The 23066-nt window shown below is 47.2% G+C and overlaps 4 protein-coding genes across 4 annotated transcripts; 2 read left to right on the forward strand and 2 right to left on the reverse strand.

Moving 5' to 3' along the window:
* Nucleotides 1-10671: 10671 nt before the first annotated feature.
* Nucleotides 10672-12334, reverse strand: UCRPA7_6093 (putative urea protein; the record flags this gene model as incomplete). Its single annotated transcript, XM_007918634.1, has 3 exons — nucleotides 10672-10913; nucleotides 10970-12235; nucleotides 12331-12334. The coding sequence occupies 3 exons, from the start codon at nucleotides 12332-12334 to the stop codon at nucleotides 10672-10674; spliced, it is 1512 nt and encodes a 503-aa protein (XP_007916825.1).
* Nucleotides 12335-15500: 3166 nt separating this feature from the next.
* UCRPA7_6094 (putative lactam utilization protein) lies at nucleotides 15501-16118 on the reverse strand (the record flags this gene model as incomplete). The annotated part of the gene is made up of 1 exon (XM_007918635.1): nucleotides 15501-16118. The coding sequence occupies one exon, from the start codon at nucleotides 16116-16118 to the stop codon at nucleotides 15501-15503; it is 618 nt and encodes a 205-aa protein (XP_007916826.1).
* Nucleotides 16119-18170: 2052 nt separating this feature from the next.
* UCRPA7_6095 (putative urea active transporter protein) lies at nucleotides 18171-19562 on the forward strand (the record flags this gene model as incomplete). The annotated part of the gene is made up of 1 exon (XM_007918636.1): nucleotides 18171-19562. The coding sequence occupies one exon, from the start codon at nucleotides 18171-18173 to the stop codon at nucleotides 19560-19562; it is 1392 nt and encodes a 463-aa protein (XP_007916827.1).
* A 2300-nt stretch (nucleotides 19563-21862) lies between these two features.
* On the forward strand, nucleotides 21863-22478 carry UCRPA7_6096 (hypothetical protein; the record flags this gene model as incomplete). The annotated part of the gene is made up of 3 exons (XM_007918637.1): nucleotides 21863-22039; nucleotides 22109-22237; nucleotides 22299-22478. 3 exons carry the CDS (start codon nucleotides 21863-21865, stop codon nucleotides 22476-22478), a joined length of 486 nt encoding a protein of 161 aa, XP_007916828.1.
* Nucleotides 22479-23066: the final 588 nt, after the last annotated feature.

Genomic DNA, 23066 nt, shown 5'->3' on the forward strand with positions numbered 1-23066 from the left:
TCGGCATGGCTGGTCCGGTAGAAATCCTATCTGCCATTCCACATCTGATATGTTGACTGCACCCATGTAAATATGAGCACCAGGTGTGGCGGTGGAGGTCGCCGCTGTACTCGTGCTAGTGCTCGTGCTTGTAGAAGTGGCCGTACTGGTAGTCGTAGAGCAAGTCGTGGTATACCCCCATTCATTGCTTCCATATGAGTCGCTGCCGGACTTCGTAGATTCCTTCTTGTTATTCCTCGATGCCAAGCCTCCACCTAGGCCACCACCAAGAGCACCGGCGATGACTATGGCAGCCACAAGCAATAATATCCAGTACCTCCTCCACCATGGAATCTTTGTCTGCGGAGGAAGAGGGTCGACTGTTGACGCAGGTTCTGTCTTCCCTGCTTCGATGTATGGGTTTGCATTATAGTAGCTGTAGGGAATTTGAATCTGTGGACTCTGTGGGCTTTGTGCTTCAGGGTAATAGACCTCAGGCAAGCCAGACCCATCATAGGCCTGAGGAAGGGTGGAATACCGAGGATCACCACTGTCGACACGATCCATGGGAAACCTCACGCATATAGCTACGATTTGAACGAGCTATGTAGCCCAAGATCAGGTAATCAATGTGGGTGGTTTGGACTTTAAGGTTAATGCATGGTCCTTCCAGCCCTCTTGTGGGTATTGCGCGGGCCTAACTCCCATGGACCTGATAATTGTTACATCGTGGAATACCGGCCATGCAGTATTATCTGAAATAGAAGGTTTGGGGGCTAGCTCATTGTCCGGATATCCATACAGCGTTAGCTCGACCCAGCCGAGGTAGAGCGACAAGGTTGCTGCAGCACAGCCACTCTGTCAACTGTGACGATCAGAACACGGGCCGATAGCGTGAAGCCCGTAAGCATCACTTTAGGAAAGATGTTCTCGATGCGGAAACAGCTTCACTCCTCTATTAGGGGTTTCTGTACAAGAAATAAAGGAAGTGTTCATCCATCAAAAGTAGACCTGTGCATCCTCCCCATCTTCGAGTGGAAATTACATGGACTCGTGCTAACCGCGTGATAAAGTTCTTACTGGCATTCGAAGGCTTAGAGGGGTAATTAATCAACTACGCTAGAGCAAAACCCCCTGTCTTTCAACGGTGTTTTTGCCGATTGCACATCGGGGCATCATACCATTGGCCCCCATGTTATTGAAATACTCAACTTAGCCTGACTAAACATTCTAAAGATGATGTCTAGCTTTACTAATGTGTCTTCGAGTGTCGTGTATCCTTGTTAAGAGGAAGCAACCGCCCAGGACGGCCCATTATTGAGCTGACGTGCTACTACTGTACTTGCTTGAGGACTTGATTCGTTCATCTACTGCTTTACTACTGCCTACATCATGATCTCGATATCAATATGATCGGTCCGTACAATCCAGCCCACCCATCCCACAAGGTCTCAAGTTGTCAATGAAAAGCCTTGGAGAAGACAATGCCGATAATTGATATTTATAATTCCATTGCTGGTCGTGAACTGTCTAGGCTATGGTTCTCTGTCGTACCTATAATTAATACGCCATTCTGCTTCTTTGCCCACCTGAATGTGCAAAGGTGCTGCATATAACTTGGCGTTTCCTCAGCGGCGCCATAGCTTAGACAAAACTCCATAAAGATGATAAACATACCTACGCGCAAGTCTCAGTGAAGATATGCCCTGTTTCGATTTTTCTCGAATCTTTGCGTCGGTGCTTAGATTCATTAACGAGTGACTTCTTTTGTTTCTGGAATACCGGATTCCTCTGGCTCGCTCCATATCCTCACACATCCACCTCCAAAATCATTGCCATTCCAACGCCCTGGTGCCATAAAACATGACAATGCAATAGCCAGAGACCAGGATTGTCCGCATTTATTCTCAGAACTACGTAGCCTGCCGCTGGAACATAGACTGTGTCCTTCTTCAAGGGATTCTCTAGATTATATCGACCCCCTTTTGGCGGTTTAGATCGGTCAAAGGGGTTGTAGGCGTGCCATCCGAGACGGCTTCTGGGCCGGAAGATTGAAACAATATAGAATTCGTATCCATACTAAGCATATGGGTGATTCACCCTGTGGCCAACGCATGACGGGAAATACTGAGTACTCACAAGGTGAAAGGGATGTCTAATCTCATCTACATTATCGATCACAATATTGATCTAAGTGCCCTTATTATCAGATTTTTGAACTCGAGCGACTAGCTGATGATCATCCAATTGACTACGGGGAAGACCTATCAGCGGGGTGCTCTGTGGGATCCAATATGTATGGTTGATGTAACCCTTCGGTCTGTTCTCAAGATGTGCTAGTATCTCGATTTTTGTGTAGGCAAGCACTATTGCATCAGGCTCATTGTTTTCAATTGCACTTGATGATAACTGCTGACCCTGCGCTGTAGTCATCGCGAAAATGGTAGAGTTGACGCAATCAGGCTGTTGGCCTGATCTATTGGTTGGTAGTCTGCTTTTAGTTTTGATCGGAAAGCTCTGTGTTGTGGCCAATGCAAGATTCTTCTTTCTGTAGTATCTAGAGGATTGTTAGTGGCAAGAGCGAGCTATGTAAAACTGCATGTTTGGGGACATATGTCGGACTCGACCTACTCTCGATCCAGATTGATTTCAAAGAAGCTAGAGTTTTCTGTGATATCAAAAGGCCAATCGACTATCATGTCAAATGTTTCACCGGGATATAATACCCCGATCTCTGAAAATGAATGATTTTGGCTTTCCACGCGATTACCTCCATCCACGGTTAGAATGGTCATCGAACTTTGAGTCATTTTGATTGAAATGCCAGACATCGCGCTGTGGTTGATAATTCTGTCAGCGTGTGACAAGCATGCTTGTACTCGGAGAGTGAGAGAAGCTTTACCTGACGTTAATAACTCGTACTCGAGACCTCGCTTTGTTTGCAACCAGAATGGGCTTTGGTAGATTGACGCAGCTTGTCATTCTACTCTTAGGGACTTTCAAATAGTTGAAAGATCCGCGGCCATTGATCAAAAGCGAATCGGGGGATGGCTCCATGCCCCAGTTAGACCAAGTATCATAACTCGCCTGAACATCTCGAGCAGGTGAGTGATACCAATCACCCACTAGCAAAACCATGTCCTCCTCATAGGTATGGAACTCCTCCTCGGACAGAGGCGAGGCTTCTTCGCTGACTAATTGATGCACCACCAAGGCTCCGAATAGCCCATCAGCTCGTCGTAATTCGGAGTGGGCATGCCACCTATTCCTCTATGTCAGCCCACGTGTATGCTGAGAATCTTGTAACTTGTTAGTCGAGGTAACTAGGCGCAATAGCTCACTGGATAGTCCCTGATTGGGTAGGACTAATCTGAAATAAGTAGGTAAAGTTTCCTCCTGGAGGAATTGCACTTTGTGTTACGCCAATGACACCGTCCATGTGGTTTGCACCTGCAGGTAAGGGGTAAAGCATATGCTTTCCTCCGAGCAGACACGCAACTAATGCGAATTAATAACAGAGATCTGGCTCAAAGAGCTTGGTTACAATAATATCGAGACAAAGGAAATGACTCCCCGGCGTCGTGCTCATATGTCAAGTTTGGTCAACGCATTTGACTCTGAGCATATAAGATAAAAACCACTTCTGCGAGGTTTCGCTATTACTGACTCTTGTTTGAAGCCTGACTATAGCACACTGTCGCTTCCTGAGACCAAAACTCCGTCCAAGGACGCAGATGGTAACTATAACGGGATGGAGCTTTGCAGTAAGCAGATTTCATATTGTTTCTGTATCCAACGTCGGTGTATCATGCCACATTCTGTTTTAGTCGAATATCAGGCAGTCTTAGAGTCTTTTTACACCCTGAGCTGCCGATCATTATCCTAAACCCGATGATGCTGACTTCAAGTGCTACTTCTAGTGGATGTCTTTGGGTTTGATCCAAAGCTGCTTCCCCCCTTTGGTCCTGATAATGCCCACAAGGACATGTCCAGCCTCGTCGAGGATGGCTTCAAGGAAGTTGTTGGCTACCTCACGGAAGGTCGCTGGCTGGTCTTCGAGCAAGGTGGATATGCCATCACCAATACAGGCTCCGGTGCCAGTGATATTACCCTCACCACTGCAACCGCAAACCACGAGATCAGGACCTATCGCTGGGTCATTCATGCCCAAGGAGGTGCCCCTACTGATGGCGGTCAGATCAATTATGGAACTTACTTTTTGGCTAGTGCTGTAGATGGCCGGTATCTGGCTAGCCACACCTCTCTGAGTAAGTCTGTCAATGGAGCTGAAACATATAAGATTGGCTTCTTAGGAAATAGTCGGGAATACTCGCTCCAGAAAGAGAATGGGAAATTCCTCAGTGTCAAGAATGGTGAAATTTTTCATCTCGAGCCAGGAGACTGGGTGGGACATTTTCTCGGTAACTTACAAATCATAGTTACGTTAGTAGCGTGGATTGCGTTAAAGTTGATGCATTGTATTCATCATTGATGTCCTGAATAAAATTACTACAGCCCTCATCGCCAATTCAGTCCAGACTGGGGACTTCGAGACTCGTACTCATGGTAATCATATGGCTTAATGCGACCGAGCCCAATGTGAATCTATTCGAAAAATTCAAATTTTCTGTACGCCATCACGAAGCAATGCTTCCACTCTACCTGTCGAATTTGGATCAAGATATGGCCTCTCACCAATGCTGACGACGCGATAGCCGGTGCGATCATGATTTACATCGTAATCGGGTCTGGGTAAATTAGAAGTGGGAATTACGAGAAGGTCAGGACGGCATAGTATACTTACGTAGCGGCATGGAGCGTCGAGCGATTATCCCATATCGCAAGATCCTTCTCCTTCCATTTGAATCGAACCTAAATTATTAGTGTGGATGTTCCTATTATTGCGAAATGTACACTTACAGTAAGGTCGTGGTTCTCGAGAAGGAGTTTCCGAATATAACCTTTGACGTCCTTCGTCTCGTCCTCAGTTAACCCATAAATGGTTTCAGCCCCAAGGCCGTATACGGCTTTCCAGCCTGTCACCGGATTTGTCCGAATAATAGGATGATCGGCTTCAAGTATCTCATTTGAATTATGGGGTGAACCCCTCTGTCCCTGATATAGTTTGAATCCGTTTTTATCTGCTGCAATCTGGAACGCATGAGCGGCAAAATGTCCTGTCAGACTTTCAAGAAACTTTGCATATTTCTCGCCAAGCCGATCGTATATATCGTAGGTACTTGCCCAAAGGGTATCACCCCCAGTTGGCGGAATGACGTGCATATGCAGAACCGCATAGTCACTCGGCACTGGCTCGAAAACGATACTATTAAGCCTGTCAGTGGTATTCATTCCCCTCCTTGCACGTATTAGGTAGACTCACTCCGAGTGCCATTGAGGGGCAAGCGATTTCTTGCGATCCAAGCCGTAACGGGCTTTCAGACTCTGCAGATACTTCTTGGCCTCTTCCGCTGATATTACACTGACTTCATCGTCTTTGGCGCCATGTTCCCGCTCTGAGTTGTGAAGAGGATGAATATGTAGCTTAGAGGAGCTTGGTTTTCCACTCAGCTCTCCAAGACGTTGAGCCAGCTCCTTTTGTTCCTCAATAGTAATGTCTTGGTTACGAAAGAAAACAACCCCTCTTTGCGAGACTGAAAACATTGTCATGATTTAGCACAGTCATGGGTGACTCCTAGACTGGAACATACCAGTAATCGCCAAATCGCGCAGGAGCTCGTCCGAATTAGATGCGGTCAATATATATTTGATTGATGCATTCGGAAATTCTTGGCCAATGGAAGGAGTCAAAACAATACTCTGGTATTTACCGCTAAGAGCGCCGGAGAACTGCAACGGTTCTCTCAGCAACCGACCATTTGATGAAGAACCTGCGGCATTAACGATAGAACCCATGGTGGCGACAACTTACAAACCGTTCCCGAGATCGCCATGCATAGAAGATGGAACTTATCTCCCTCATCACTTCCATCTACGTGCGGCTTTCGGCACTCAGCGCGAGGTTTAGATATCCGAGATTCTGATGGGGCGAATGGTGGCATTATGGTGCTAGAAGACGTGATCACCTAGAGGGTTCTCTGGCGCCCTAGCTTTAACAATGGCTTATGCCCATCGACTCTAGTGTTTTCACCCTTGAAGTGTTAGGTGTCGCGTGGTATCTAGCGTGCAGGGTCAAATCCGATATCGCGAATCATTCTGTTACTAATTTACACTCTAATCAACTTGCAGCCCTGTCGCTTGCACGGTTGGGCAAAAGAATTTGTCAGGGCTATTGATAAACGATGCCCGTGCTACTTCTACGGCAGTGTGAAACCAGCAGGTAAACGTAGTGATAGACATTGTTAGCCCGTTGGAGTTTCGCGTGTCGAAGATCCGTTACAGACAAAAAATGATTGATTGGCATTTGAAGACACAAAGTGCTGGGTGTCAGTCAAGTATGGGGTGGATACTGTAGCGCCTGTAGTGTGCTGCAGTGTGCACAAAGTGTAGGGGAGCCACCAGAGTCTTCAGCAAATCATCGTTAAGCGAGGTAAGGCCATCCTAGAAGCCACCACGGGGCTGAATTCGACAGCGGGATCGATTATGGTCATGCGCTTGATTAACGTCTACTGGGAGGAGTTCTGACACATCAAAGTTTCTATCATGCCTTGATCTATTCATGCCCGAAAGCATCATGTACCCATGAGATGGATAACGACATATTCGAAACAGGATGAAATGCAAAACAAACGAGACTAGCGAGGAAATTCGTTGACCTGCAAATTGCTAGTCATGCTAATAGGGCCTTGGACAGAATTTAAGACGGAATATCTTTGTGTCATTGATGCTTGTGACTTCTTGGAAGGGTAGCGGCTAGAAATATTTCCAATGCGAATTTAGTTGTAGTGACATGTGCTATGTCAATAGTGTTTTCTGGACCTATAATAGTGGCCACGGATAATTATCACCTAATCGCAGCGTCAATTGCGTTTTACAATGTTGGAACCAATAAAGTAGACGATATTCATTCAATGAAGCCGTTAGACGAGTTTCATCCTCTCGCTGGAATACATAAATGTAGCCCACGTCTCGCTTAGTTCACTCCTCCTCCACTTGTGCTGACCTTTGGATAATCGACTATCTCTATTTCCTTAGCTCAAGGTCTTTAAGGCCAACGATGAAGATCGATTCATCCTAGTGATTCTGGACCTAGTATACAATACTATGTTACTCTGCTTCTGCTAGGGCCACAATAGCGCACCTATAACCCTGCGTACCATTGTAGAGCATACCTTTCTCATAATCCCACTACTGATGTAAAATTAGTCTAGATTGCGACATGGCTCCTTTATCGCAACGTGGACTTTTAACAATGAATGTTAACGCCATGTCCGTTATCAAAGGTCAATGGCGACGACTGTCGCTCACCCAATCCTGGCCATTTCGGAGACAAATAATGGTCGCGGCATCTAATTAAAATTGAGACAAGCAAAATCATTTTCTAGAGTGCCTTGCACCTTTTTAATCTCCAATACAGTTAAAATCGACTCCAAAAATGGCCGAGAATAAAGATATTTCTGTTTCAGCTTCGGTTCATAACCTACAGCCTGCCGACGACAAGCCACTCTCCAAACCAACTCTGTATAATGATGAAGAGTTCGCGCAATATTTTGAGCCTGTTGAGAAGTTTGAGGGAAGACATAGACTTGATCGCACGGCTACTTGGGAACCACAGGAAGAAAAAGTGCTTGTTCGCAAGATTGACAAATGGATTCTACCATGGACCTGCCTGATGTTTATGTGTATGCAACTTGACAGAGGCAATATCAGTCAGTCGAAGCCCCACAACAATCTGCTGTGAATCAATGTTAATCTATCCCTCTAGGTCAAGCCTTAAGTGACTCATTCCTTGTTGACTTGGGATTAAATACGAACAATTACAGTGAGCAAGAACGTTTGGTCTATAGGTGAAGCATGCTGATGAAGTTCCTAGATTACGGACAAACTATATTCTACACATGCTTTCTTGCAGCTGAGATTCCTTCACAAGTAAGCTGCGCGATAACAAACCTGTTGCCCTAGAGGTGCTCAACGAAGTCTTAGCTTGTAAGCAAAAAGCTGGGTGTGGATCGCTGGGTACCTATACAAATAACACTGTGGAGTATTGTTGCCGCTTCGCAAGTAAGGTCACATCCTGAAATTGAATTCAAACACTACAGTTAGCGCTAACTATTTCATAAGTGTGCTTTGAGAGGAAAGTCGAGTTTCTACGCTACTCGAGCTCTGCTAGGTATTTTAGAAGGTGGTTTCATTCCAGATGCTGTTCTCTATCTTTCGTATTACTATAAGTCTGCTGTAAGCATTCCATCCACGTTTAGTGTTCAGAGGCATCACGTTATAACTATCGCCTACTTAGGAACTGGGTCCACGGTTGACTTTCTTCTGGATTGCATCGACAGCTACGAACATTATTGGCGCTTTCTTGGCATACGGTATTCTGCGGCTCAACGGAACTCATGGTTGGTCTGGTATGTCACTGCAGCATGTGATTTGTTCACAGAATTGACAAGAGTAGGCTGGAGATGGCTCTTTTTGATCGAAGCCATCATCACCGGAGTGAGTACGCTATTCGTCTGTAAGATGTGTTATACATTGACGCATTTTAGGCCATTGGCATCACCTCGTGGTTCTATCTCCCTGCTAGTCCTTATCAAACTAAAGGGAAGGCTTTTCGTAAAGAAGGTTGGTTTACAGAGCGAGAAGAGGTTATCCAAGCAAATCGAGTTATACGAGACGATCCATCCAAGGGCGACATGCATAATAGACAAGCCGTCAACTTCCAGCTTCTTTGGAAGGCACTGAAAGACTACGATATGTGGCCGATTTACCTCATGGCCATACTTCAATTCGTACCTATGGGCACTCTATCGGCATATTTGACTATCACAATTAGAAGTCTTGGGTTTAGTACTCTCAACACTACGCTGCTTACAATTCCTGCATCTGCCTTGTATATGATCAATGTGAGTCCAACAGCAGACATGTTCAACGGATTACTCGATAGCTGACATAAAATCAATAGATGGGATGGATGGCATGGTTATCTCATCGTTTTAACGAACGGTCCATAGTCGCGTCGATTGCTCAGTGGTGGACTTTACCATTGTTGATCGTGCTTCTAACTTTTCCCAAGGATGAGAACCCGTGGGTCAAATATGCGGTGTACTCACTCATAGTGGCATATCCATTTCGTGGGTCTTCATTGCATAAGAATTACATTCAAATTTCTAAACATTTTCATCACAGCTCACCCGGCAATTGTCGGATGGTGTTCGCGGAATTCTGGGTCCGTACGAACACGAACTCTGAGTACCGCGGCTTACAACATGATGGGAAATATCGGCTTCATCATCCAGTCAAATATTTACCGGGCCGATGATGCTCCTTTATGTAAGTTGCAACTAAATAATTAAGGATTAGTGGAATTGTGAACAGTGTAGCTAATCGGGTTTGCAAGATCGACGAGGCAACAAAGTCCTTATTGGCATCTGCGTTTTCAATATCTGCATGTTCGCCTTTATTAAGACATATTATATCCGAAAAAATCAGAGTCGTGACCGTAGATGGGATGCTATGTCAAGGGAAGAGCAACTGAATTACTTTGCAACAACGAAAGATGCTGGAAACAAACGGTTGGATTTTCGCTTTTCGCATTAGCCTGCCCATAGCAATGGCTCAGACAAGCAAGCGTAAGTGACTAGCTGTCACAAGAAAAAGACGGGCAACACGTTAATATCTACGCTTTGAGCTTAGACCAATTTTGTTCTTCTTTGAAGGAGGTTTGCATAGTAAGCTCTCGTAAATTTTGTTGCAGACAACTTAACAGTTCTTGTCGTCTGAATGTCAATGATTCCCTTCTGATCTTCAGTGCTTTTAGTATCATGCGATCTCACTTTGATCCGTGTCCTTAATCCCTCCTTCAGGTGCATTTGTGTTGATCCCCTCGCCCCTATCCACTGTATCCTTCATTTTGAACTCGTCCCGGGTGTAGACCCAGCCCGACATCCCTCCTAGAGCACAACCAGCAAGGATAGTGGCTAGTGCAATCTGAAGCCATGCGCGATCGACAAACCAAGCAGCACCCCACTTCACGGTAGGAGTTACGAGAGTTCGTCGCTCTTCTTCCAGATCAGGATTGACGGTAATTAACAGTGCTAGCACGCCAATTACGGCAATACCGAGGAGTAAAGTGTTCACGACCTGGATTACTGCAAGTAATATAGATATATTTCGAGATGTTCGCAGAACACGAAATCCTGCAGCCACTAGAGGTGTCACTTCATCAAAAGCGGTATTAATTTGCTTCGAATAAGGGATCCCCATGATTTCACAGCTTTCAAAACTCAAAATAGAATGACGGAAATGCAGGATGGGGGTTTGTGCAACGAAATGTGAATATGTTTTAACATTGTTGTTATCATGACGTGTCATGCACACCCTCTCCATTATAAGGCAGATTTATGTGAGTGCTGATAGGCTGGGACGAATGTCTGTGGCGAACTCGTGATCCCCACCAAGATCTTAACCCATGACTTCAAAAATAGTAGTTACATAAAACATGCGATGTGGCAAGGTGTTGGTTATTAGTCAATCTTGAGTGTTATTTTGTTATTTTGCTAGTATGCATCGCTCCTAGCTAGTCTGGGTCCTGACTAGAATCAAAGGTTTCCCACTCTGAACGATATCATTGGGTGCAATCAGGACCTTTTCTATCTTGGTACCGTCAAGCCGATCATCAACGTTCACATTTATTTCCATTTTCATCGCCTCGAGAATGATCACTGTTTGACCCTTTTGAAGTAGCTGGCCTTCCTCAACCAGGACCTTCCAGACATTGGCGTTGACTGGTGCCTCGATTGCTTCTATATCAGGCTCTTAAGGTATGTGAGAACATTGGTCATGATAGAGTAGACAGGAATGGTGGACTTACCGTCTAGAAGAGCATGAACATTATCCATTGATACACCACTAGCTTTCTTATCTTCGGCCCACTTGTCCAGCAATTGTCGCTCTAAGGCCACCATCTTGTCTTGGAATTCCTTTTGCCGCTCCTTCATAGCTTTTACTTCGCCTTCCACGCTTCTTAGAAGCTCATTATGTGCTTTCATATCAAAGGTGGACGGCTCAACCTTCCACTCATATCTACCGCTTCTGAAAAGGGCCATCTGACGATCATACTCTTCCAGGCTAACTTCCTCAAACTTAATGACGTCCATGTCCTCAAACATCCACGGCTTGTCTTGAGAGAAACCATACTTGTAGCCTAGCGTATCTACTCCTGGGATTGTCATGCCGGTCATCATGTAGCCTCCCGGGGAGTCAACCGGATATATCGCTAGGCAACTTCCACCCCAAGATACTGTACCCTCGGGAGTGAATGTACGACTAGGATTCATCTTTGGGGCATTTAATCGATGACGTGGATCCGCTGGCAAGCACTCTGGCAGAGCCATAAAAAAGCCAACACCAACTGTCACAAAGTCGGCTGTCAGCCACAGTTTCTTGAAATCATCAACCGAGATGCCATTGTTCTCTGCCACGAACTTGAAAGTATCGGGCAAATAGCTAGCGTAAGGTCGTTGGTTGGCCATGTATCGCTCAATTGATTCAGTGAGCTTCGGATGTGTGAAAGTCAAAGGTAATGTGAAAGTCCGGTTTGGTAGAGTGATGGAATGCAAGTCACCCAAGTCCTCTTCGAGAGAGACAAGATACTCGAGCAGTTCTGCCTGCGGGATAACAAGACCATTATAGTAGATCATCATCGAATTCCCAATACAGACAGTATTGTAGATGCCCTCGCCGGTAGCGGAAAATTTGATTGGTCCTGTACTAGCCTTGAGCTTCCGGTTCAACGCCGTTGTACGACATTTGTGGTTGATGTCGAAATGACCATCTCCGTAGTCCACGAGAAGATAATCATCGCCACCCTGGCAGTATGAAATGAGTGGACGGGTCGATGTCTCTTCAATTCTCTTAATGACTGCTGGGGTAGAGATGGTGGGCGGGGGAGGTATCGGCTCGCTACCAAATTGCTTGGTGACCTCGATTGAGCCATTAGCGACACCCTCGGATAGACTGTGAATAAAAGAATCGTTTGTTCGACGAATCTTTAATGCGTCTTCTAGAGTGACCGGATGGAACTTAACCGTATTTCCTGAGCGTAGCTGACCAAGCTTCCAGTAGTCACCTTTGATAACTGTCACCGCACAGACAAAGCCACCAAAGTCAGGACAATCGACAGGAAATATGACTGGCTCATCGCCTGTCCAGTTTATGCCTCCCATTGGATACCCATACTCAATGACGTTACTTGGGTGAGCACCACCATCACCTCCATCCGACCTAGCCCACTTTGGTCTTGGACCGACTAGCCTTATGCCACCTCTCGCCGCATTATGGGAAACCTCCCAGGTAGCATTATAGAACATCTCCATGTCTTCGGGAAGGAGGTAGCCTTCAGCATAAGGGCCTGGCATTACCATGACATCCCAGTGTTCACTATACCGAGGAAGGATGTGGTCCGGAATTACTGGTGACCCATTGGAGACAATATTGGAAGACACTTCATCAATAACCCGAAGAAGATCTCCAGTGCGAAGTTGTCGGCCCTGATATCCTCCTACGCTGACCATGGGTACGGTAGCTTTTGATCCAAACCACTCGGCAACATTGAGGAACCCGCCGTATACGGCGAGGTAGGACCTACAGCCGGCATTTGACAGAGTTTTGCCAATTGTGAGCCGTTGGCCAGCAGATATTTTGACTCTTTGCCACATAGGAAATTCTTCACCATCTAATGTCGCAACTATGGGTGCACCCGTAAGGGCCACTACAGCGCTTCCCAAGAACATGAGATCTGGACCGCTAAGTGTGATTTCAAGGCCTTCTTTTCCTAAAGAATTGCCAACAAGAGCATTGCCAATCTGGAATGCAACTGGGTCCATGGGACCTCCATCTAAGAAGCTTCGGAGTTAGTGGCTGCATTATGAGGTTAAGTAGTTAAAGAGCTGGAAGATTACACGACAGAATTGGCTTCAAGGGGCGACTGTTCGGATATGTATTGAGATGTTGTTTTCAGTGCTCCATTTGAAGTTGCAATGGTAAGAATGAAAACAGGATGACTTACGTCCAAAGCCACGACCAATGGTTGGCCGTCCGGGATAGTCTTGGATAAGCGTGTATGCACCACCAGACAATACATCAATAGCAGGGAGGTGAAATTCGAAGGTTGTGAGGAACTGTGTGATGGTTTCCCCGGCCTGGAAGGTTGAGGACTCCAGGATAGCCAAAAGAAAGTCTAGGTTTGTCGGAGGGCCACAAATGGCTGAGTTTGTGAGTACTTCCTTCAATGCTTCGACTGATTGTGATCTGTCAGGGGCATGTTGAAGGACTTTTGCGAGCAAGGGGTCTTTAAATACGTCAGCAATAGCTAATTCCTTGTCTCTTTGTGAGAGCTTACCATAGTTTGGGCTCACTGTGATGCCAGCTCTAATCCACGTATCCACTCTTGTCCCCGGAAGAGTGTGCCATGAGACTTTCTGGAGCAGACCTGGTGACGGGGCATAATCTTTGGCTGGATTCTCTGCATACACTCGCACCTCGATCGCATGGCCCTTCGGTTCGTTACACCGTTCGCCCAAAATTTGTAGCTCATCAACTTGCAAACCGCCCTTTCCAGCGATTTGAGAGTCCGCTTGTCGTAACATGAGTTCAACAATATCTACATCGTATACCATCTCGGTGACACCATGCTCTACTTGTAACCTTGTGTTCATTTCCAGGAAAAAGAAGTCTCCGGTTTGATCGTCGACAAGGAACTCTAGAGTACCGGCACTTGCGTATTTCACTGACTCGGCGAGTGATACAGCAGCCGAGCAGAGCTTCAGCCGCAATTCTGGATGCCTCTGTGCGACAAAAGGACTCGGACACTCTTCTACAACTTTTTGATGCCGACGCTGGATGCTGCACTCGCGCTCACCTAACGCTACTACCTTACCCTGGCCGTTTCCAAACACTTGAACCTCGATATGATGGGCTGCTGGGTAATAGCGCTCGAGGAAAACACCCGAATTTTTAAATAGAGCGGCGCCGCGGGATTGTACTGTTTGGAATGACTTGCGCAATTCACTCTCATCAGCACACGTCAATAGGCCCATCCCTCCTCCTCCAGCCGTGGACTTAAGCATCACAGGATAGCCCAACTTGCTTGCCGCTTCAGCAGCATCATCAGCATTGTTCACCAGGCCCTGCGTACCGGGGACCACTGGGACATTGGCTGCGATGGCTAAGTCCCGTGCCGTATGTTTTAAACCAAACTGCTCGATGCTAGCAGGACTTGGTCCGGCAAATTGCAGACCAGCCGCAGCGATAGACCTGGCAAAGTCCGCATTTTCGGATAAGAAGCCATATCCAGGGATAATAGCCTGTGAACCGGTAGATTTAGCGATGGCAATGATTTGATCGCCGTCGAGGTAGGCCCGCGTAGCATCGCCTTCAAGAAGATGAGACTCGTCAGCTTGTGCTACATGTTGCGACGCAGAATCTGGCTCGGTGTATACAGCAACAGTGCGAATTCCCAATCGCCTTTACCAGGTTAGCATTTCGATCTTTGGGCACATGGTTGTTGTATCATTCAAACACATACTTTGCAGTTTTGATGAGACGCACGGCAATCTCACCACGATTAGCTATCAGCAGAGTCTTCAGATGCTCCATGTTGGCTGCAAACAAAGTGCTGTCTTAGGAGGGTGTCCTGCTGGTTCTCCCTGACACTTGCACGTATTCCAGGCCCCGGAAGCGCGGTGCATACAGATTTCGAGACGCGTTTTGATTCTGACAGTTTTCGCCTTAGCAGAAGGCAACTCTCGCCGACACAACCTGGTCCATGATCTCGGTTCGTGAATGAGCTCACATGCTAGACCGTAATCCGGTTGGACATGCCATTTTCGAAATAGTAGCTGTCCATGGATGGCCGTTTGTTACGGAGCTTTTCTATCCTGCCGATCTGACTCCGCTGATAAGAGTAGTGCGATGGCGTGAAGGAGTGGGGAAGCTCCCCCTGAAACCTGCTATCACAGCTCCCCAGTTTAGCTTTCATCATTCATTCCCCACCATATGAGCACCACGAAATACAGCGATCTTCGGGTGAAAGGACTGAGAAGGGGTAAATTTAACGACAGTTGATTGGATACCAGTAATTCTTATTCCTTTGACAGATAGACTTGACCGAGATACGGGGAAGTTTTGCTTATCGGCTCGAAATTTGCCGATCTACGGCACTGGGTTGATGATAAGTATCGGACCCACTGCATCTCCAATAGCGAGGGTCCGGGGTAGCCCAGTGTCACAGGAGAAACAACTTGCTTTTGTCCTCAAGAGGCATCTTCACATTAGTTTCACTATGTGCGTTTCGAACTTTTGGAGGTAGCTTGCATTGCGTGGAGGAATACAACATGAGAGGACTATGTGAACCCATTTGCCTTGTTGAACTCATCCACAATCTCTTTCGTAGCCTTTACAATTTCCACGCACCCTGGAGAGTCCGAGTGGCAGCACAGAGATATCTGATACTCTTTTGTAGGAAGAGGAACTACCTCTCCTGTCACCGCGGTAACTGATGATTCTTCTAATTGTTGCCGAACGTGTTTCTTCACATCCTCGATTTTCCACGGCTGCTTCTTGCGGTCCACAATGAGTGATCCGTCTGCCCGATACTTCACATCACCGTAGTACTCAGCGACAAACTCAATGCCCATCTCGCCGGCGACTTGCTCCATACACGTGCCCGCCAGCCCGAAGACCTTGATGCCTTTTGGAATGCCGGCCATTACCGCACGGCAGACTTCAACGTCTCTACACATCATGCCGTAAAGGATTCCGTGCGGTTTGACGTGATGTAAAGGCACGCCCTCCGCATCGAGGAAGCCTTTCAGGGCACCTACTTGGTAAATAATATTGGCAGTGTGCTCTTCTGGTGACAATTTCATCTCGCGTCGACCAAATCCTAGGATGTCAGGCAGACCAGGATGGGCTCCTACTTTGACGCCATATTGTTTGCATAAACGAATGGATTCTGCCATGTGCAACGGATCTCTTGTTGGTAGTTAGATTAAGATGCTCACTGGTAATCGAAAGACTTTCCTTCACTCACCCAGCGCTGTGATTCATTAGCTATTGCTTCTAGACCGTGCCGCTTCAAGAGTACTCACTGAAATCCGCACGCCACATTGGCATGATCGATCATTGGGATGAGTTCCTCATCTGGGCCACATGAGTAGTTGCCATAGGCCTCGCCCAAGTCAACATTAATAAAGGCCTTGCGTTTCGGAGCTACTGAACCCATTGTGAGCGCGACGTTTGGGTCATCAAATGGTTCAAACTCGGTGTGATGTGTCTTTTTCATTGGGATATACTGCAAGTAAGCCTCCTTCGAAGTCTTGGAGCGTGGGTCTCCAGTCTCGCCGGACTAGTGAGGGGCAGATGAAGAGTGTCGTCACTGCTGCACAAGGCGCAGCATCGTACAGTGCAGGGGTAGCTTTGCCGTTACTGCACATGTTGGAAAGGGGGTCAAGATAAGAGCTGTCTGGCTGCCCCACCATGATCGGCACATGTTGTCGGCGGCATGCTGTCAACCGACTTATAGGAGGAGCAGCCAATCACCTCTCGCAATGATTCCACTAACGGCCGTTCGTAACTTGCCGCTATCTTGCCGAGGAAAGTTGCCGTCGGCCATGCTAGTAGCTGGTAGTTGAAACACCATAAGCAGCCCTGTGGAGGAAACACAAAGGTCTCTATTGATCGCACAATGCAAACGTCTTTCTGATAAGTGACTAATAAAATGAGCTCTAGTATCCACAGTCCGCCTTGTCGATGCATGCGCCTAGTTATCGCCAATCCTACCATGATAAGGATGACAGCCCAATCTTGCCCGGAGCAAGCCGACCCTGCAAATGACAGGTGACATCTATCTGGCCTTGACTGTCTTGGCGGCGATCCAAGACATCAACATCTGCAGAACAAAGCCCGGTATCCCGGGACAGCATCAGGGGCTATTGCGTCAGTGCATCGGTTCTCCTAAACTGGAAAAAGATCCGTTATCGCACGATGGAGCATGCTATATGTGACTGCTGAGGCGGACTTACATCGGTAATGTACGAAGGTACAATCAGAGCGGCAATCAATGTAATCCCAGCAGAACGTGGCCTAGAGTTAGATATGACGGTGTAGATCATAAGCCATATTAAACTTAGGTGTACCGCAACTCTGGATCTTGATACATACTTTGAAGCATTGTTTTCTAGTTGTGCATTGGCGGTTCCTAAGCATCGTCTCCTCTCGTTCCTCTCTGCTGCATGCAATTCCAAGCCACGAGCAACTGCCACAAGCATGTCAGAAGCAACGGGGTTTCAAATCCCGCCTCCGCTTAGTTCAGGGGTTGGGTATGGCATCATCGTTGGAGTAGGGGCAGCTTTTGCAATCGGCATGTCCGCCATATCGTGGGCTTTGAGCCGATACATGAATGAGATTCAAGATTCCGAAATGTTCATGACAGCGAAGCATTCGGTGAAGACAGGTTTAACAGCATCGGCCGTTGTCTCAAGTTGGACAATCGCAGCAACGCTGCTCACCTCGACGACATACGGCTATGACTACGGTGTGTCTGGTCCATACTGGGTAAGATTATATGTCCTGTCTACGGTTTGCAGAAGAGCGTAAACTCTGACTTGAGCAACAGTATGCTGCTGGAGCTTGTGTACAGATCATGCTGTTCTCTGTGGCTGCAATTGAACTCAAGCGACGCGCACCGAAGGCGCAAACATTTCTGCAGCTTGTCCGCGTTCGTTATGGCACAACGACACACTTACTATTCTCATCATACTCCCTTGTCTACCAACTTCTAACTACAGTTAGTTTGCTGGTAGGTGGATCATCGGTCTACTCTGCGATGTATGTCGTCCCCTATCAGTAATTTGAATTTCTGCAGCTCACATTGGTGTTCCCTCAGGACCGGCGTTAACCGAGACGCGTCATGCTTCCTCTTCCCCATTGGAGTGGTAATTTACACCTTAGCAGGTGGCATCAAGGCAACATTCATTACAGATTGGATTCATACGGTCATTATCTATGTGATAATGCTCATATCTCTTTTCATTGTCTACACCACCTCCGATGTTATTGGGTCGTCGGATCGCATGTGGGATCTTCTCAAGGAAGCTTCGGTACTACATCCTGTCGATGGCAATGCAGGCGGAGAATACCTCACCATGAGAAGTCAGGACGGTGCGTACATCGGTCTGGTGCTCATTGGCGCTGGCTTCGCTGCCTCGGTTGATTCGCAGCTGTTTCAAAAGGCAATCGCTGCCGATCCCCGTAGCACCTCAATGGGTTACATTCTCGGTGGTCTGTCATGGTTCACCATTCCATTTGTGTTAGCTAGCACGTTTGGAATCGTGGCAGCCGGGGCGGAACATCTACCCCAATTTCCGACCTATCCCAACCGCATGACTGCAGATGAAGTCGCAGCTGGCATGGCTATGCCGTATGCCGCGATGACAGTCATGGGCACAGGAGGTGTTGTAGCGGTTTTGCTCATGATCTTCATGGCAGTAACGTCGGCTATGTCTTCTGAGACTGTTGCGACAACAGCCTTACTCGCGTACAACCTGTACAAAGCATATATACACCCCAACGCCACGAGCGATGATATTATGCGGTTCTCTCACTGGGCAACTCCCGGATTCGCAGTGGTCGCGGCTGCTGTTGCTGTCGGATTCAATCACGTTTCTGGTTTCTCGGTCGGATTTCTGATTGTATGCGTGGGTATTGTCGTCGACAGCATGATTGTTCCGATGGCGTGCACGATCATGTGGAAGAAGCAGTCAAAACTCGCTGCTATCCTCTCCCCAGTACTTGGATCTTGTCTTGGATTGCTAGCCTGGTTTGTTAAGACTAAGACTGAGCAAGGCGTGATCAATATAACAACGCTGAATGCACCGCTGCCGTTAGCTGCTGGTAACATGGTGTCATTATGCTCGCCGATTATTCTGACACCTCTCATCACTTACATCAAGCCCGATAATTTTGATTGGAATATCTTCCATACAAAAATCAAGCGCGACGATGAAGAAGCGTACGAGGCGCGAGGCGAAGAGCCTCAGTTAGATGCGGCCCACGACGCGGAGAATCAAACCTTGCTGCTGAAAGCTCGAAACAGGGCGATCTTCATCAGTGTATTCTTGACGTTGGCATTTTGCTTGCTTTGGCCGATACCTATGTATGGCACAGGATATATCTTCTCGAGAGGATTCTTCAAGGGTTGGGTAGTAGTACTTTTCTTCTGGGGTTTCTTCGCCGCTGGAGTTATCACTTTACTGCCAATTTGGGAAGGCAAAGATTTCATCCGTTTGATGTACAAGTACTTCAAAGGCAGCTATGTGCCGCCGAACAAGAACGAAGTAGTTGAGGGGCAGGATACAGCAGAAAGCAGCGAGAAGGGCGTCACAATCGCAGACAAGACTGGTTGAATCAGTGATTTCGGAGCAGAAAAACACTAATGGCTAATTTGATACTCCACAGGCAGATCTGCAGAACTAGAAGATCGTCCACAAGTTACACTTAGATAGGATCATATGTACTTGAATTGATCACATATCATGGCGCTGACTAATGCTCGTTGTCCCTTATTGTTGATCTCCCATATGTATCTCCAAGAGTCGCGATTTGGGCTGGAATCAACCTTTTGATTAGAAACAAGCGTCTAAAGATCTGTGATAGTCGTCGTCATTCTCACTGGCGGCAAGCCTGATAAGCATTTACTTCCCCCGGGAACCGCACCCAGTATGGTCCCCGATATGGCCGACATTTATCGGCAATTATATTGTTTCTCCCAGTCAAAAATGTAAGTGACCCGAAAGATTGCCAAATTGATGACGAAAGCCAAAGAAACCATTCCTTCCGATCGAAACTCTGCTGTTCATCGACGACATCACAACACGAAGGTCGGGCCACTTCTACACGGCGTGGCTACAGCGATTGAGAGCGGGAACGTATGAATGACACGCCTAGCTACTTGAACCTTACCGATCTTACTTCACGGTTTCCATCATCACATCTAGCTAAACCTACGCTATCTGGCCTTATTGGGGTCTCAAGCCGAGGTCGATGAGAAGCACCCTATCTTCAAGGTTCAGCTGCCAGGCATCAAGCCGAGGCGTCCCGCCCCATCCCTTGAATACATGACGTTGATTTTATCGGTGGTCTCAGATCTTGGACAGGGGCGTACCGTTTCACCGTGAGCCAATTATCACAATGATTATGACTAAACCCTCGGTGGGAGGGGACGCAAAGCCGCTTAGAGTCGGATGACATGTTATAGATCACGAACGATATTTGCTCTACAAGCCACGTGCCGGAACTTCGTTGTGAACGCCCAGCCCTCAAAAGCGCCGCCTTCTCTTGGCTTTTGTTTGCTGGGCAACGGACCTGTTGCGTCTAGCACTGCCGTGTTCAAGTTGCCGGGTGGATTCGCGGCACTGCATGTCTCGCTCTTGTTGGACTAGCGACCGCGTCCCGTCTGTTTGACTTTTCTTCTGCTTGGCCAAGTGACAGAAATCGCGCGACGCTGCTCCCTTCATGCACGACTATACACGTGCTCGGTAGGCTTGTGTTATGTGATGGCTTGTCACAAATTATTGCTGTCCTAGTGATTGACAGCAATAGATGATTGGCTTGGGTTGTTGTGTTATCCTCAAATTGGAAAAAGGGGATTAGAGGCGATAGGGGATTCACTCATCAAAGACCATGGCACTACAAGGTTCGGCTATGACGGAACATTATTTGCATTGTACGACGTGATAAACTCAATAGCTTATATGGTAAACGATGACGGGCGCACGGGAAGAAGAAAGCCGGTGGCGGAAAACTTTGCGGAGATAACGGCTACAATTGACATGTCTCAGGAGCTCACCGTCCCTCATTTTCTTGGTCGGAGTGTGCATTCCGACTGATACAATAGCTGAGATACTCGGGTGTGTCTAAAAAGTGGACACAAGCCGAGTAGGAAGGGGTCAAACAACCAGACAAGAGGTGTATTGTGTTCAGCCTTTGTCTAGTGACAGTGGCAGCCAATGAACCCGGTGTGAAAAGTACAACCGAAAGGTAGGCCTCTTAGAAGAATGTAAAAGTCTGAAACATAGCCTATCCGCTTGGTGGTCTAAATAGACAAGAAAAACGCAGCCTCATAGACGGATAGGAATGGCAGAAATGTCTCAAGCCTCGTCTGCCGCCTCATTCCTACGGGAACAACGGACAGCGGTGGGCAGCGGTGGGCAGCGCCACTGCCATCATAGGCTTTGAATGGCATAACACTTTGCCGCAAATTAACAAGCCAATATACGCGCCAAAATATTTGCGTTGCAACTTAATGGTAGACGGTAGAAAACCTGTGCATACTAAGTGCTGCGGGCAGAAGAAGAATAACCCCTGGAATCACCCCATTGGTCCCACGTCACAACGCCTCGCGAGCTGTCATTGTTATTCATCAGTTTAGTACGGTCTCACATCCATAGTGATACATCAATACATCCGTCACGGGGTTTGGTAGAACTCATATGTAATAGGCACCTTTCGAAGCAGTATAGTACGACTTACCCACGGCCTCAACTCAACTATAAAGTCTTGCTGATTCCCTCACGAGGTATTGGCATTCCAATCTACTATATCCCCATCAGAACACCATCTCTTACAAGCCTTGCCACCCTTACGAGTCGACTCTTCAAGCTGTGCGTGAGGTCTCACTCTACTTCAAGCATACCACGTCGCAATCATGCAGTTCAAGCACCTCACTCTCCTTACCGCCGCGGTATCGGTCACTTACGCTCAGACCGTTTCCTTCAACGCGACGGAAATTATACAGGAGCTAATGGCACTGACGAACCTCGCTCAAGTGACAAACAGCCTGGCTGGCACAATTACCCTGGGAAATGCAGTTTCAACACTACCTGTAAGTCCAAGCCATGACCAGGTCAACTATCGTCAACAGTCATTTCAGTGTGATTAATGTTCAATTCAGGTACTTGTGACTGACCTCACTGCCTATGCTGCTGCACTCGCTGCGGATGCCGTTGAAATCGCCCAGGATGCATCAGGGAGTGTCTTCGACACAACCGATCAGGTCGCTATCTGCGCCAGCCTGAATCAGGTAAGCATTGACTTTAAGGTTTGAATAGTTCCTTGTGACTGCTTGGCTAACTGAACTTAAGTTCATCGCGGCTGATCAAGGCGTTGTCTCTTCAATTGGTGGCATTACCAACATCATCACCGTCTCCCCTCTCAACGCTGTCATAACATCTCTGTTCAACTATGTCAACTCCTGCGCTAGTAGCATTGTCGGCTCTCTCACACCAAGCCTTCCGAACTGTGTCAGCACGGGAAGTATTTGACCGACTGGTCGTGAGCCTTTCGTCATGGGCAAATGAATATGAATTGGGTGTTCAAGATTCGTCCTCGTGAACGTAGAGAGGATCCCCTAGGAACTGGGCTTGAAGATGGACACGATCCTACGGCAACGTACTGCTCTCATTTATGCACGGATTGGTTAGCTTTTAATTCAATTGAGACCTTGGTTATAGATGATCCGCTATTGTATTCCTCGAGCAAAATGTCATCTATACTCAGCCATATCGTATGTATGCTATGCCTTATCATACGCAATCCTTGAGGCTCGTTTCCAGTGCTTTGAGATGATGTAAGATCGAGTAACAGGTCACAATCTGCCGCAACTTATGATAGAATAGGGGCTCGCGTCCAATTGAAGACGCCATATGTCAAAAAAGTACGTTAAAATTGATGCATGTTGGCCACGTGTTGAAAAACAGTACTCTGCTTGTTTTCGCCAAGGATGTCCCTGGAACAGTTATGCTGCAGCCCTGACGATCACTGGCGACCACCACCCACAGCCGCATCTAAATCGGACTGTCCCCGTTTCAATGTAGAATGATAACTTAAGCGCATCTTGTTGACCACGTTTA

This window comes from Phaeoacremonium minimum, assembly GCF_000392275.1.
Source record: "Phaeoacremonium minimum UCRPA7 unplaced genomic scaffold PA7_03_scaffold_450, whole genome shotgun sequence".
Lineage (NCBI taxonomy): Eukaryota > Fungi > Ascomycota > Sordariomycetes > Togniniales > Togniniaceae > Phaeoacremonium > Phaeoacremonium minimum.